This window comes from Somniosus microcephalus, chromosome 6 (assembly GCF_052327205.1).
Source record: "Somniosus microcephalus isolate GS21.2 chromosome 6, FLI_Smic_1.0, whole genome shotgun sequence".
Lineage (NCBI taxonomy): Eukaryota > Metazoa > Chordata > Chondrichthyes > Squaliformes > Somniosidae > Somniosus > Somniosus microcephalus.
The window spans coordinates 114,640,671-114,653,851 of NC_140992.1; the positions used below are offsets into that span (position 1 = coordinate 114,640,671).

General features: G+C 53.4%; 1 protein-coding gene across 1 annotated transcript in view; it reads left to right on the top strand.

Annotated features, from left to right (window-relative positions):
* Positions 1 to 4,732: 4,732 nt before the first annotated feature.
* The window catches only part of klhl24a (kelch-like family member 24a), a 35,093-nt gene continuing 26,644 nt past the window's right edge, over positions 4,733 to 13,181 (top strand). Inside the window, exons 1-3 of the mRNA XM_085990722.1 lie at positions 4,733 to 5,032; positions 8,570 to 9,534; positions 10,343 to 10,527. Coding sequence (XP_085846848.1) covers positions 8,615 to 9,534; positions 10,343 to 10,527 — 1,105 coding nt within the window. The 5' untranslated portion in view covers positions 4,733 to 5,032; positions 8,570 to 8,614. The remainder of the gene's footprint in view (positions 5,033 to 8,569; positions 9,535 to 10,342; positions 10,528 to 13,181) is intronic.

The window sequence follows — 13,181 nt, forward strand, 5'->3', positions numbered from 1 at the left end:
GAGATGGTCCCGCACTAACGGCAAGAGAGAGAGGGGGAAGGAGAGAGAGAGAGAGAAAGAGAGGGAAGAGGAGAGAGAGAGAGGGAAGAGGAGAGAGAGGGAAGGAGAATTAAAATCCCAACTTTTGTATGTTTTCCCGCGCAGCCGGCCAGAGAAAAAAACAAGAGATGAAGAGTCTAATTTAAAGCAGCCTCTCCCCCGCTGAAAGGTGAGAGCCGGAGGGAGATTTTGCGGGTGAAGAGGGGCGGCCGCCATTTTGTGAGGCACTAACGGCAGTTTGAAAGATTAGGCCCCGCCCACACACACCATGAAATGCCCCCCATGACGCAGCATGCTCCCCCCCCGTAGGATTGGTCAACCTTCACGTCACTCAATGCTAATGAGCGGATTCCCCCGTATGATTGGCCAACTGCTAATGAGCGGATTTTTGAACATTTTTTGTATACTGTCCGAACAATTTTTGTCTGACCAAAAAGTAAATATGCCTATGAGACTCCCCTAATCATAAGCTTTCTTTTGATATAACATATGTGTAGGTACGCTCTATAACTTTTGAGTGTATAGCGGACAGACAGACATACAGACAGACAGACAGACAGACAGACAAACAGACGGACGGATCCTTTTATATATATACTAGCTGGGGGTGCCCGGCGGTGCCGAGGCTTTTTCGAGGGCATGTTGTTGTTGGAAGAGAGAGAGCGAGAGACTGGGGGTAAGAGAGAGAGCGCAAGAGACTGGGGGTAAGAGGGAGAGCGCGAGAGACTGGGGGTAAGAGAGAGAGCGCGAGAGACTGGGGGTAAGAGAGAGAGAGACTGGGGGTAAGAGAGAGAGCGACTGGGGGTAAGAGAGAGCGACTGGGGGGAAGAGAGAGCGACTGGGGGGGAAGAGAGAGCGACTGGGGGGGAAGAGAGAGCGACTGGGGGGAAGAGAGAGCGACTGGGGGGAAGAGAGAGCGACTGGGGGGAAGAGAGAGCGACTGGGGGGAAAAGAGAGCGACTGGGGGGAAGAGAGAGCGACTGGGGGGAAGAGAGAGCGACTGGGGGGAAGAGAGAGCGACTGGGGGGGAAGAGAGAGCGACTGGGGGGAAGAGAGCACGACTGGGGGGAAGAGAGAGAGACTGGGGGGAAGAGAGAGAGACTGGGGGGGAGAGAGAGAGACTGGGGGGGAGAGAGAGAGACTGGGGGGGAGAGAGAGAGACTGGGGGGGAGAGAGAGAGACTGGGGGGGAGAGAGAGAGACTGGGGGGGAGAGAGAGAGACTGGGGGGAGAGAGAGAGACTGGGGGGAGAGAGAGAGACTGGGGGGAGAGAGAGAGACTGGGGGGGAGAGAGAGAGACTGGGGGGGAGAGAGAGAGACTGGGGGGAAGAGAGAGCGAGTGGGGGGGAAGAGAGAGAGAGCGAGTGGGGGGGAAGAGAGAGGGCGAGTGGGGGGGAAGAGAGAGAGGGAGTGGGGGGGAAGAGAGCGAGCGAGTGGGGGGGAAGAGAGAGAGCGAGTGGGGGGGAAGAGAGAGAGCGAGTGGGGGGGAAGAGAGAGAGCGAGTGGGGGGGAAGAGAGAGAGCGAGTGGGGGGGAAGAGAGAGAGCGAGTGGGGGGGGAAGAGAGAGAGCGAGTGGGGGGGGAAGAGAGAGAGCGTGTGGGGGGGAAGAGAGAGAGCGAGTGGGGGGGAAGAGAGAGAGCGAGTGGGGGGGAAGAGAGAGAGCGAGTGGGGGGGAAGAGAGAGAGCGGCTGGGGGGGAAGAGAGAGAGCGGCTGGGGGGGAAGAGAGAGAGCGGCTGGGGGGGAAGAGAGAGAGCGGCTGGGGGGGAAGAGAGAGAGCGGCTGGGGGGGAAGAGAGAGAGCGGCTGGGGGGGAAGAGAGAGAGCGAGTGGGGGGGGAAGAGAGAGCGAGTGGGGGGGAAGAGAGAGAGCGAGTGGGGGGGAAGAGAGAGAGCGAGTGGGGGGGAAGAGAGAGAGCGAGTGGGGGGGAAGAGAGAGAGCGAGTGGGGGGGAAGAGAGAGAGCGAGAGTGGGGGGGGAAGAGAGAGAGCGAGAGTGGGGGGGAAGAGAGCGAGATTGGGAGTGTGAGAGAGAGCGAGATTGGGAGTGTGAGAGAGAGCAAGATTGGGAGTGTGAGAGAGAGAGAGAGATTGGGAGTGTGAGAGAGAGATTGGGAGTGAGAGAGAGAGAGATTGGGAATGTGAGAGAGAGAGAGAGAGATTGGGAGTGTGAGAGACAGATTGGAAGTGTGAGAGAGAGAGATTGGGAGTGTGAGAGAGAGAGACTGGGAGTGTGAGAGAGAGATTGGGAGTGTGAGAGAGAGACTGGGAGTGTGAGAGAGAGAGATTGGGAGTGTGAGAGAGAGAGACTGGGAGTGAGAGAGAGAGAGAGATTAGGAGTGTGAGAGAGAGAGATTGGGAGTGTGAGAGAGAGAGAGATTGGTAGCGTGAGAGAGAGATTGGGAGCGTGAGAGAGAGAGATTGGGAGTGAGAGAGAGAGAGATTGGGAGTGTGAGAGAGAGAGAGAGATTGGGAGCGTGAGAGAGAGAGATTGGGAGTGAGAGAGAGAGAGATTGGGAGGGGAGGAAGGGGAGGGAGGGAGGGGGGAGAGTCCCTGAGCCCCGCCCCCCCAATCACCCGAGCCCCGCCCCCTCGATCTCCCGAGCCCCGCCCCCCCCCGATATCCCGAGCCCCGCCCCCCCAATCACCCGAGCCCCCCCCCCGAGCCCCGCCCCCCCGATCTCCGGAGCCCCGCCCCCCCTGAGGGTGGCCCCCCCGATCTCACGAGCCTCGCCCCCCGGATCTGTAGTCCGGGCCCGCGATCTCACGATGTTCCGCCCCCCGATGTCCCGAGCCCCGCCCCCCGCCCTCCCGAGCAGCGGCGTCCCACTCTCCGGAGCCCCGCCCTCCAGATCGCCGATTTCGGCTGAGAGCCCCGCCCTCCCGCACTCCGAGCCCTGGCCGAGCCGGCTTGAAGTTTGCCGGATGCCGGGGTAACCCTTCCCGCTCACCAAGGCCGAGATCCCGCCCCCCGATGTCCCGAGCCCCGCCCCCCGCCCTCCCGAGCAGCGGCGTCCCACTCTCCGGAGCCCCGCCCTCCAGATCGCCGATTGCGGCTTGAGACCCGCCCCCTGCCCGAGCCGAGCGCGGAACAGAGAGACTGCCGCGCCTCAGCTGCTCCTGCTGCGCGCGCACCCTGACCCTCGTGGCTGACGCCGATTGAGTTCGGGGACAGCCGTTTAAAAAAAAGCCAGAGCGGGCTCTCGCGGGCTGGCGGCGCATGCGCGGTTAGTGCCAGCGGCGCGAGGCGGCCCGCGGGGAGTAGGCAGGGAAACCCCGCGGGCTGGCGGCCGTTAGAGCGGGGAGTAGGCAGGGAAACCCCGCGGGCTGGCGGCCGTTAGAGCGGCTCACTTCGGGCCCTGACACCGTCAAACCTGAGAGGGGGAAGTAGAGAGAGACAGAGAGGGAAGAGGAGAAGAAGAGAGAGGGAAGAGGAGAAGGAGAGAGAGAGAGGGAAGAGAGAGAGAGAGAGAGAAATTTTTGGAGCTTCAAGCCTGCCTGCAGCGGGCCTGGAGACCAGCACCGAGTCCCCCCTGCGCGAGGGTGAGGAGGAGGAGGGGGTTGCTAAACACAATATAAAACTGAAATAAATTGTTAATTAATTCCCTAACACATCATTAAAATATTTACCTTAGTTCCCTAACACACAGAAAGTGTGGGGGGGAAAAAATCGTGAAAAATCAAGATGGCGGCCACTCACCTCGGTTCAGAAGGATAAGGCCCGCCCACACACGCACCGATTGGTCGACCGGTCAGGTCACCGAAGCGTAGGATTGGTCAGTCGTCGAGTCACTCGACACTCAACTGTCGGACAGCACGCGCCAGGAACCCGCCGTCCGATTGGTCGACCTCGACGTCACACGGTCGCTAATGAGCGGAATGCTGAACGTTTTTCGGATACTGCGGGCGGGATTTTTGTGCGGCCGAAACGTAAATACGCCTATGACCGGTCCGGAATCGCAAGCTTTCTTTTGAGGCGACGCGCGCGTCGGTACGCTCTGTAACTTTCAAACGTATAGAACACAGACAGACAGACATCGGGACAGACAGACAGAAGAGCCGCTTTATATATATAGATATATATAGAGATATTCAAGAAGGAGTTAGATATATTTCTTAAGGCTAAAGGGATCAAGGGATATGGTAGAAAGCAGGGACAGGGTACTGAATTTGGATGATCAGCCATGATCTCATTGAATGGCGGAACAGGCTCGAGGGGCCGAATGGCCTACTCCTGCTCCTATCTTCTATGTTTCGATCATTGGCATGGCTACAGCATTGCTACAGAAAGTTTGATGAGTTGGCTTCCACTTAAGGTGACTGCTTATCCTCCCACAGCAGCCAGATCTGACCATGGACTGAGCAATTGCCCAGGAGCCGGCAGGTGCTGAATACCAGTGTTGCTGCTCACGGCTCCAGCAGGCATTACTCCCTTAAATGCTGTTTGCTGGCTCAATTTTTGCACTTGGCAACTCAGTCAATTTGCAGGCCTCCCTGCCCTCTGTTTGTGGCGCCTGCAGGTAGAGTAGTCTGTGCATTGGAGAGTGGGACTGGGAGCAGGCGCACCTGTGCCGCGGCGCACAGGCTCGCTGGGAGTTGTAGTCTTTGGCCGGCACCCGCCATGTGGGCGGAGTCGGGGGCGGCCCAGGGCCTGGGACTACAACTCCCGCCGTGCGGCGCGGCGCGGCGCGGCGCGCTGATGCAATGTGTAGGTACTGATGCCGCCGCTCTTTGTTCAGATTTAGAGTGAGAACAGGCAATGGGAGAGGGGGGAAGCGAGCAAGAGTGGCTGCAACAGTGTAACAGCAGCAACTAGACTGTAACAACATCAAATATACATAGAGAGAGAGAGCAAAATTATATTGTGGCACTAATCTGGGGGCAAAGTGGATTTAAACTTCCGCTAATCTGGAAATCAACAAATAGAGGAGGAAATTAAAGTGGATATTTATCTTTGTTGGGGAGAGTCGTTTGTGGACGAGATCGTCGCCCTTTATCGGTAAGAATTGGTTATTTACAGATTTAAAAGGTGTGATAGTTACATAAGTGAGTGAACTATTATAAAACATTTTGAGGTTTTGTTTCCCGACTGGTTTGAATCGAGCAGATTGGTACAGAAATAAATAAGGACTTTTTTTTCTCTCCAACACATGGAAATAGATTCTTGTTACAAAAAAGAACAGAAGTGAACTTGAAAGCGGTTCACCGGATCGCCGCTCGAGGAATTGTCATCCTGTTTGGACTGATTCCCGGTGGGGAGAGAGATCAAACCTCTGGTTATTTAAACCCAGAAGGTGACTGGCGAGGTGTCGGGAAGGCTCTGGCACTAAGTGGGGATTGCGGACGCTGGTTTGTTTTGTGGGTCGTGTGCCAGTCCAGACACTGACAGAAAAGGCACACACAAGAAAATAAAGATGGTGCTGACGCCGTCTGTTATTGTTCCTTCCATGTGATCTGGGGAGAGTTTTGTTTACATTGAGTTAAGGAACACGTAAAAAAATAATCATAGGAATAAAATCCCTGGCTGGGTAAAACTATGGGGGAAACACAAGCTCCCAGGAGCACAGCTCTGTCCTACAGTGATCCGTTTTAGTCTTTTTGAAAATAACATGAATATATAAATAATCCCAATAAAAACAAAGCGAATGTTTTGCGATTGCCTTTGCCATTCAGGGAGTGATCAGGAGAGGGCGCAGAGTCTCTGCTGAAACTTGCTCTTTGTTTACCAGCTGACGCTCAGTTTCCAGGCGGATATGATGGGGTTCTTTATTCCCTCTGCTGATTCGAGCTCTCCGAAGTCCCAAGCAGATGATGCCTTGTTGCAGTTGGCATCAGCCAAGTCCGGACTTTACATGTCCCAGCAACCCAGCCTTTGCCCGAGCCTCGCAGCATTGAGCTCACCACTCCCCTCCCCTCCCTCTTAAACTGATTTGCCGGAGTAAGGTTTTTTGTCTGCTGATCGAGTTGAGGGCTGTCCGTGCTGGGGGGAAATTAAAAAAAACATATTCCATTGTTGTCTCTCCACCAGAACTGAGCAGCCACGGGTTAGATAGACGCAGGGCCGGTCCTGATCGGCACTTGGCAATTGGGTGACAGTAAAATTGAAACATGACTAATTCTGAATGTAAAGGAGAAGCACTGGTTAGGGACCGTTTTCCCCAGAGGAGCCAAGCACCGTTCTCCTTGCTGTCTGTTGCTGTTCATGTCTGAGACTCCTAGGACAGATGGTGCTTTTGCTTTTTAGGGAACCCTGCCTGACTTGCATGTCTGTCAAGTGTTGCGTCCAATTATATTTGTATAGCTCTCTGTGTGTGTGTAGTTCTGTGTGTAATTCTGTATTTGGAGTTTTGTGTGTGTGTACTGTTTATGTAGTTGTGTTTGTGTGTAGTTCCGTGTCTGGCGTTCTGTGTGTACACACGCCACATGATCAGTTGCTGTTTTGATTGATGCCGAGGTTATGAAGTTGATTCAATGCAAATCAGCGGCGAAGCCTACGCACGGTATCTGACTCACCCCCACAATATGACCATTTTAACGGAAACAAGGAACTATGAATCCCACCCTTGTGGACCCTGGACTATAAGTCACACCCCTGTAATTAGAGAACATAAATACAGTCACGCGAGTTCAACTGTGTCCCCGTGTGTTATGGTTCACTGTTTGGAAGGTTACAGAACAGTTCCTGTTTCGTAACAACCTTGTTATTTTCCTGTTTGTGTGGACTGGTTTACGTTGCAGCAGCATAGACTAGCAAACCACACCCCCAATACAGATATACACACCTCTATTAATTAAATAAAATCGCATCCTCCCCATATAGAGAAGCACAATCCAGTAAACAAACTTACAGCTTCCCAATACAGATAAACACCTCGATTAAATAAAATCACAGCCCCTCCAATACAGATAACACATCTCCATTAAATAAAGTCCCCTTCCATGGCTCAGTTCATATTATTGAACAGTGCATACCCGGAGGGGCCTAGCCTGTGCTGAATTAATTGATCTCAATTGGGGTATAATTGGCCTCAGTGCCCTAAGTTAAGAGGGAAAAAATAGGCCAGACCACCAGCCCTTAAAGAGTAACCACTGAAACCATCTGGAAAGTATGGGAGTTGGGCAACACTGTCCCATAGTCACTCTCTAGGAATACACTATCACCCTGTACAGACTGACACCCAGTGCAGTGAATGGAGACCCGGTTGGTACAGGCTTTCTCTAGACCTCTAATCAATCTACCCACTGAGCCTCAGGAACTGAGACCCATGGAACTGAACCCCCAAGGGCGGCTGAACACTGGAGAGGAGAGGAGAAGAATACAATTAAGACGAAACTATTTTTGATATTTTATTTCAATTGAGTTAGTGTATTGCCTGCCTGGTTAAGGGGGTTGTGAAGTGTGGTCTGTGTGTCTGTGAGTGGTTTTTAATGTTGCCACGGGTCACGGTGTTAGGCTACAGGTGGAAGGGAGCATGCAGCAGCAGCAGTCTGCTCGGCTAACCCATATGGCTGCTCCTTAGGTAACCCGTGAGTGGTATGAGAAGGAAAGTGGACACACCACGACGAGCCAGGGGGGTCACAGGAACTGACCATTTGGTCCACCAAGTCTGCACTGGTGTTATTTTCCACATGAGTCACCAGTCTAATCACACTCGCCTCACTCCCCATAATCTTTCATAACTATTTAATTCCATTTTAAACTAATTATAGACTCTCGTTAACTTTTTTGGCAAGGAATTCCACATTCTAAGCACACTCTGTCTTCAGACTTTGTTTCTTACTTCCCCTTAATTCTTTCTTGAATTTGTGCCCTATTGTTACGGTCTTGCTGACCAATGGAAACAATCTTTCACTATTTACCTTGTCATAACTCTTCATAACCTTGAAGACATCTATCAGGTTTCCCTTTAAACTTCTCACCTCGAGTAAAAAAAATTCCAAACTTCTCAAATCTCTCTTCCTAACTGTAACTCCTCACCCCTGGTAACAACTTCCTGAATCTATGCTGCACATTTTCCATTGCTTTATATTCTTCCCATAATAGGGTGACCAAGACTCTACACACTCCAAGGGTGACCCAGTGGAGAATCAGTCTCTTCAGAATTACCCAGAGGAGAATCAGCAACTGTAGGATAGGGAAGAGTCGATGGGCAAGAAGCGGGATTAAAGGTTTCAGAAAGCAATTTTATGAAAAGAAAGATTTGAATGTTTTGAATATTAAGGAGATATTTCAGTTTTCAAATGGGTTGAAAGGAAGCCTTGGTGTCATATAAGGCAGATATTGAATGCAGCACCTGGCCAAATACAATACTTCTGGGCCTCTTTCAATCGACCTGGTTCTGCCTTGGAGTAATCCCTGCATCAGTGTTCACTTTCCCTGAGTACAGTATACAACAAAGAGTATATTACCCCATTACTCCTAATAACGCTGCCCCTTTGTGCAGTACACAATAAGTGGAGGAATAATATCCTTTTTGTATAATGTGTAAATATTGTCATTGAAATTTTAATAGAATTTGCCTCTCTCTGCTCCCAGGATCATACAGGAGCCTCTTGCTGCAGTGAGTGGCCGGATAAAGCCATGGTGCTGATCCTGGGACGACGCATTAACAGGGACGATAGCCGCTTCCGTGACTCGCCCATCACCAAACGCAAAGTCTTTGAAGTAGACCAGAAGCCCGTGGTGAGTCAAGACATTTATGACTTCTCCTCGGGCCCATCCCATGCTGAGGGCATCCTGCAGATGCTGAATGAGTTCAGGGACAGCCGTCTCTTCACCGACGTGGTCATCTGCGTAGAGGGCCGCGAGTTCCCCTGCCACCGAGCCGTCCTCTCCTCCTGCAGCAGCTACTTCAGGGCCATGTTCTGCAATGACCACCGCGAGAGCAGGGAGATGCTGGTGGAGATCAACGGCATCTTCGCCGATGCCATGGACCAGTTCCTGCAGTACGTCTACACGGGAAAGGTGAAGATCACCACAGACAACGTGCAATATCTGTTTGAGACCTCCAGCCTCTTCCAAATCTGCTCCATCCGAGACGCTTGCGCCAAGTTCTTGGAGGAGCAGCTTGACCCCTGCAACTGCCTGGGCATCCAGAAGTTTGCAGACACCCACTCCCTGAAGCCGCTGCACTCCAAGTGCAAAGCTTTCGGCCTGCAGACGTTCTCCGAGGTCGCCATGCATGAGGAGTTCCTGGGACTGGAGAAGGACGAGCTTATCGATTACGTCTCCAGCGACGATCTGGTCATCAGCAAGGAAGAGACGGCGTACGAGTCGGTGATGCGTTGGGTCTATCATGACATCGACCGGAGGAGGCCCATGGTGAAGGAGCTGCTGACCCACGTCAGGCTCCCCCTACTGCACCCCAATTATTTTGTGCAGACGGTGGAAGGGAACCAGCTGATCCAGAACTCTCCCGAGTGCTACCAGCTCCTGCACGAGGCGAGGAGGTACCATGTGCTCGGCAACGAGATGATGTCACCGCGGACCAGGCCTCGCAGGTGAGGGGGTGGGGGGGGAACAAAAACCCGGCTTTCTTATTTGAAGTATACCCGAAGCTTGCGATGTCCTGTATCGTGATCAGCTGGCAGGAGAGCCAAGCGTGACAGAAATACCTGAGTGACCACTCTATAGGTGGTGCAGCCCCATTTGCTAATGAGGAATCGGGCTGAAAGTATTGTTATGACTGGCAACTGTAGAGAGCAGGCGGTAGCACTGAACTACATGTGGTTAGACTGTTGTCAGTCCTGGTCCTGACACACAACTCCATACAGTTCAGATCCACTCTTATTGAGTGGCTGCAATTAGGCAACTTGCCCCAAACGACACGTAGCTGGTCAATGGAGGGTTTGGGTCAGAATTGGGTCTGTAATGTAGGAGGACCTCATAGTGGGAACATGGGCATCCCTGATCCTACCTCCCACGCCCCACCTCAGTCACAGAGTGTGAAAGGACAGTGCTGCTCGCTGAGGAGAGGTGTGTGGTGAGTGCCATTTAGTCAACTTCGTTTCCCTGCAGGTTGATGGGAACTTCTGGTGTAGAGCAACTGAGATTTGTACTGAACAACAGCAGATTTTAACCATGCTCCGAATCACAGCCCCCAGGCCTGTTGGTTGCCATAGTTATTGTGCTGAGTCCCATCCTTTTGACGGGCATGAAGCCTGGCTCACTGATGGCACTGTATTGTGTCAAGCCCCTTGTAGACGTGGCAGCAGATACACGGCCACACTTGGCCAATCGGTGTTCTGTAGTATTTTGCTATCCAGTGCGAGTACCCATCCTGCCTTTCTGCTCTTTCCTTCCCTCCAGGTCCACGGGTTACTCCGAGGTTATTGTGGTGGTGGGAGGCTGTGAGCGAGTGGGAGGCTTCAATCTGCCTTACACAGAATGCTACGATCCAATGACAGGAGAGTGGAAGTCGCTGGCCAAACTCCCAGAGTTCACCAAATCTGAGTACGCTGTGTGCGCCCTGAGGAATGACATTCTCGTGTCAGGTAAGAGAATCCAAGCACAGAGTGATTAAGTACAGTGGGTCAGACACTGTCCTCACACACGCTGGGACTGGGTGGTACATTGGGTCAGACACTGTCCTTTCACACTCTGGGACTGGTTGGTACAGTGGGTCAAACACTGTCCTTTCACACTCTGTGACTGGGTGGTACAGTGGGTCAGACACTGTCCTTTCACACTCTGGGACTGGGTGGTACAGTGGGTCAGACACTGTCCTCACACACTCTGGGACTGGGTGGTACAGTGGGTCAAACACTGTCCTTTCACACTCTGGGACTGGGTGGTACAGTGGGTCAAACACTGTCCTTTCACACTCTGGGACTGGGTGGTACAGTGGGTCAGACACTGTCCTCACACACTCTGGGACTGGGTGGTACAGTGGGTCAGACACTGACCTTTCACACTCTGGGACTGGGTGATACAGAGGGTCAGACACTGTCCTTTCACACTCTGGGACTGGGTGGTACAGTGGGTCAGACACTGTCCTTTCACACTCTGGGACTGGGTGGGACAGTGGGTGAGACACTGTCCTTTCACACCCTGGGACTGGGTGGTACAGTAGGTCAGACACTGTCTGACAAATCTTGTCATTCATGTGGAAATGACTTATGGAATAATACTGGGCGGCCTGCTGGTGGCGCTGTCCAGGGAGAGTATAAATACTCGGGCGTGGGCCCAGCTTGCTCAGGACATTCTTTAACAGGAACTAGTGAAGGACACAACTAGACCTCCATGTTGTAAAACAGTTGATTAAAGCTTTGTTTAACGCTTAGACCAAGTGCCTAGTAGTTTTCTTACGTCACTGTCCTTTCACACTCTGGGACTGGGTCGTACAGTGGGTCAGACACTGTCCTTTCGCACTCTGGGACTGGGTGGTACAGTGGGTCAGACACTGTCCTTTCGCACTCTGGGACTGGGTGGTACAGTGGGTCAGACACTGTCCTTTCACACTCTGGGACTGGGTGGTACAGTGGGTCAGACACTGTCCTTTCGCACTCTGGGACTGGGTGGTACAGTGGGTCAGACACTGTCCTTTCGCACTCTGGGACTGGGTGGTGCAGTGGATCAGACACTGTCCTTTCACACTCTGGGACTGGGTGGTACAGTGGGTCAGACACTGTCCTTTCGCACTCTAGGACTGGGTGGTGCAGTGGATCAGACACTGTCCTTTCACACTCTGGGACTGGGTGGTACAGTGGGTCAGACACTGTCCTTTCACACTCTGGGACTGGGTGGTACAGTGGGCCAGACACTGTCCTTTCACACTCTGGGACTGGGTGGTACAGTGGGTCAGACACTGTCCTTTCACACTCTGGGACTGGGTGGTACAGTGGGCCAGACACTGTCCTTTCACACTCTGGGACTGGGTGGTACAGTGGGTCAGACACTGTCCTTTCACACTCTGGGACTGGGTGGTACAGTGGGCCAGACACTGTCCTTTCACACTCTGGGACTGGGTGGTACAGTGGGCCAGACACTGTCCTTTCACACTCTGGGACTGGGTGGTACAGTGGGCCAGACACTGTCCTTTCACACTCTGGGACTGGGTGGTACAGTGGGTCAGACACTGTCCTTTCACACTCTGGGACTGGGTGGTATAGTTGGTCAGACACTGTCCTTTCACACTCTGGGACTGGGTGGTACAGTGGGTCAGACACTGTCCTTTCACACTCTGGGACTGGGTGGTATAGTTGGTCAGAGGTGTAGAACTGAGCTTGAGGGAATGAAAGTATCTTAATGATGGAGTTGGTTTAGTGAGCAATGTGTGACTGTTTCTCGCGGCTTTTTAGCACAGTCCATTAAACCGCTGCTGCAACCCTGTAGTTTCCTTTCTGTTTGTCATTCTGTAAGACCCGCATCCTGTCAAGGAGCTGATAGCACTAAGGTAGTGCCCTCCCCTTCCTTTCAATCCCATTACCTCTCTGTTAACCCCTTTTCACTCTCTATCAGCACCCTTCTCTGCCCGCCCTCTGATTTGGCACTTACTCTCTCTGCCACTCACTGCCTCTGCCTCTCTCCCTCTGCCTGTCAGTCTCTCTCAACCTCACTCCCTCTGCCCCTCACTTCCTGTACCCCTCCTGCCGCTGCCCCGCTCTCCCTCTTCCTGCTCCCTCTGCCCATCCCTCCTTCTCCCTCTCCCTTTCCTTCCCTCACTCTCATACCACCTACATGTCCTAAACAGGAACTGCTGAGATCTTGGACTTTCACACCCAGGGCTCAGTTTCCAAGTGACCGCTTCCAGCGGGCGGGAGGAGGGCAGGGCAAGCCCGCTGCCCACCCAACGGAAGTGGTCGGAGGCCTGAACCGCTTTTGTGGTGGTGCCTCATTTGCATTGCGCTGGCAAACTGTTCTGAAGAAGCGAGAAATTTGTCGACCGCACCGGGGAGCCCAGCCAGAGCGGGTACGTTAGGGGGTTGGTGGGGGTGGGGGAGCCCAGCCAGAGCGGGTACGTTAGGGGGTTGGTGGGGGGGGGGGGGAGCCCAGCCAGAGCGGGTACGTTAGGGGGTTGGTGGGGGTGGGGGAGCCCAGCCAGAGCGGGTACGTTAGGGGGTTGGTGGGGGTGGGGGAGCCCAGCCAGAGCGGGTACGTTAGGGGGTTGGTGAAGGGGGGGGAGGGAGCCCAGCCAGAGCGGGTACGT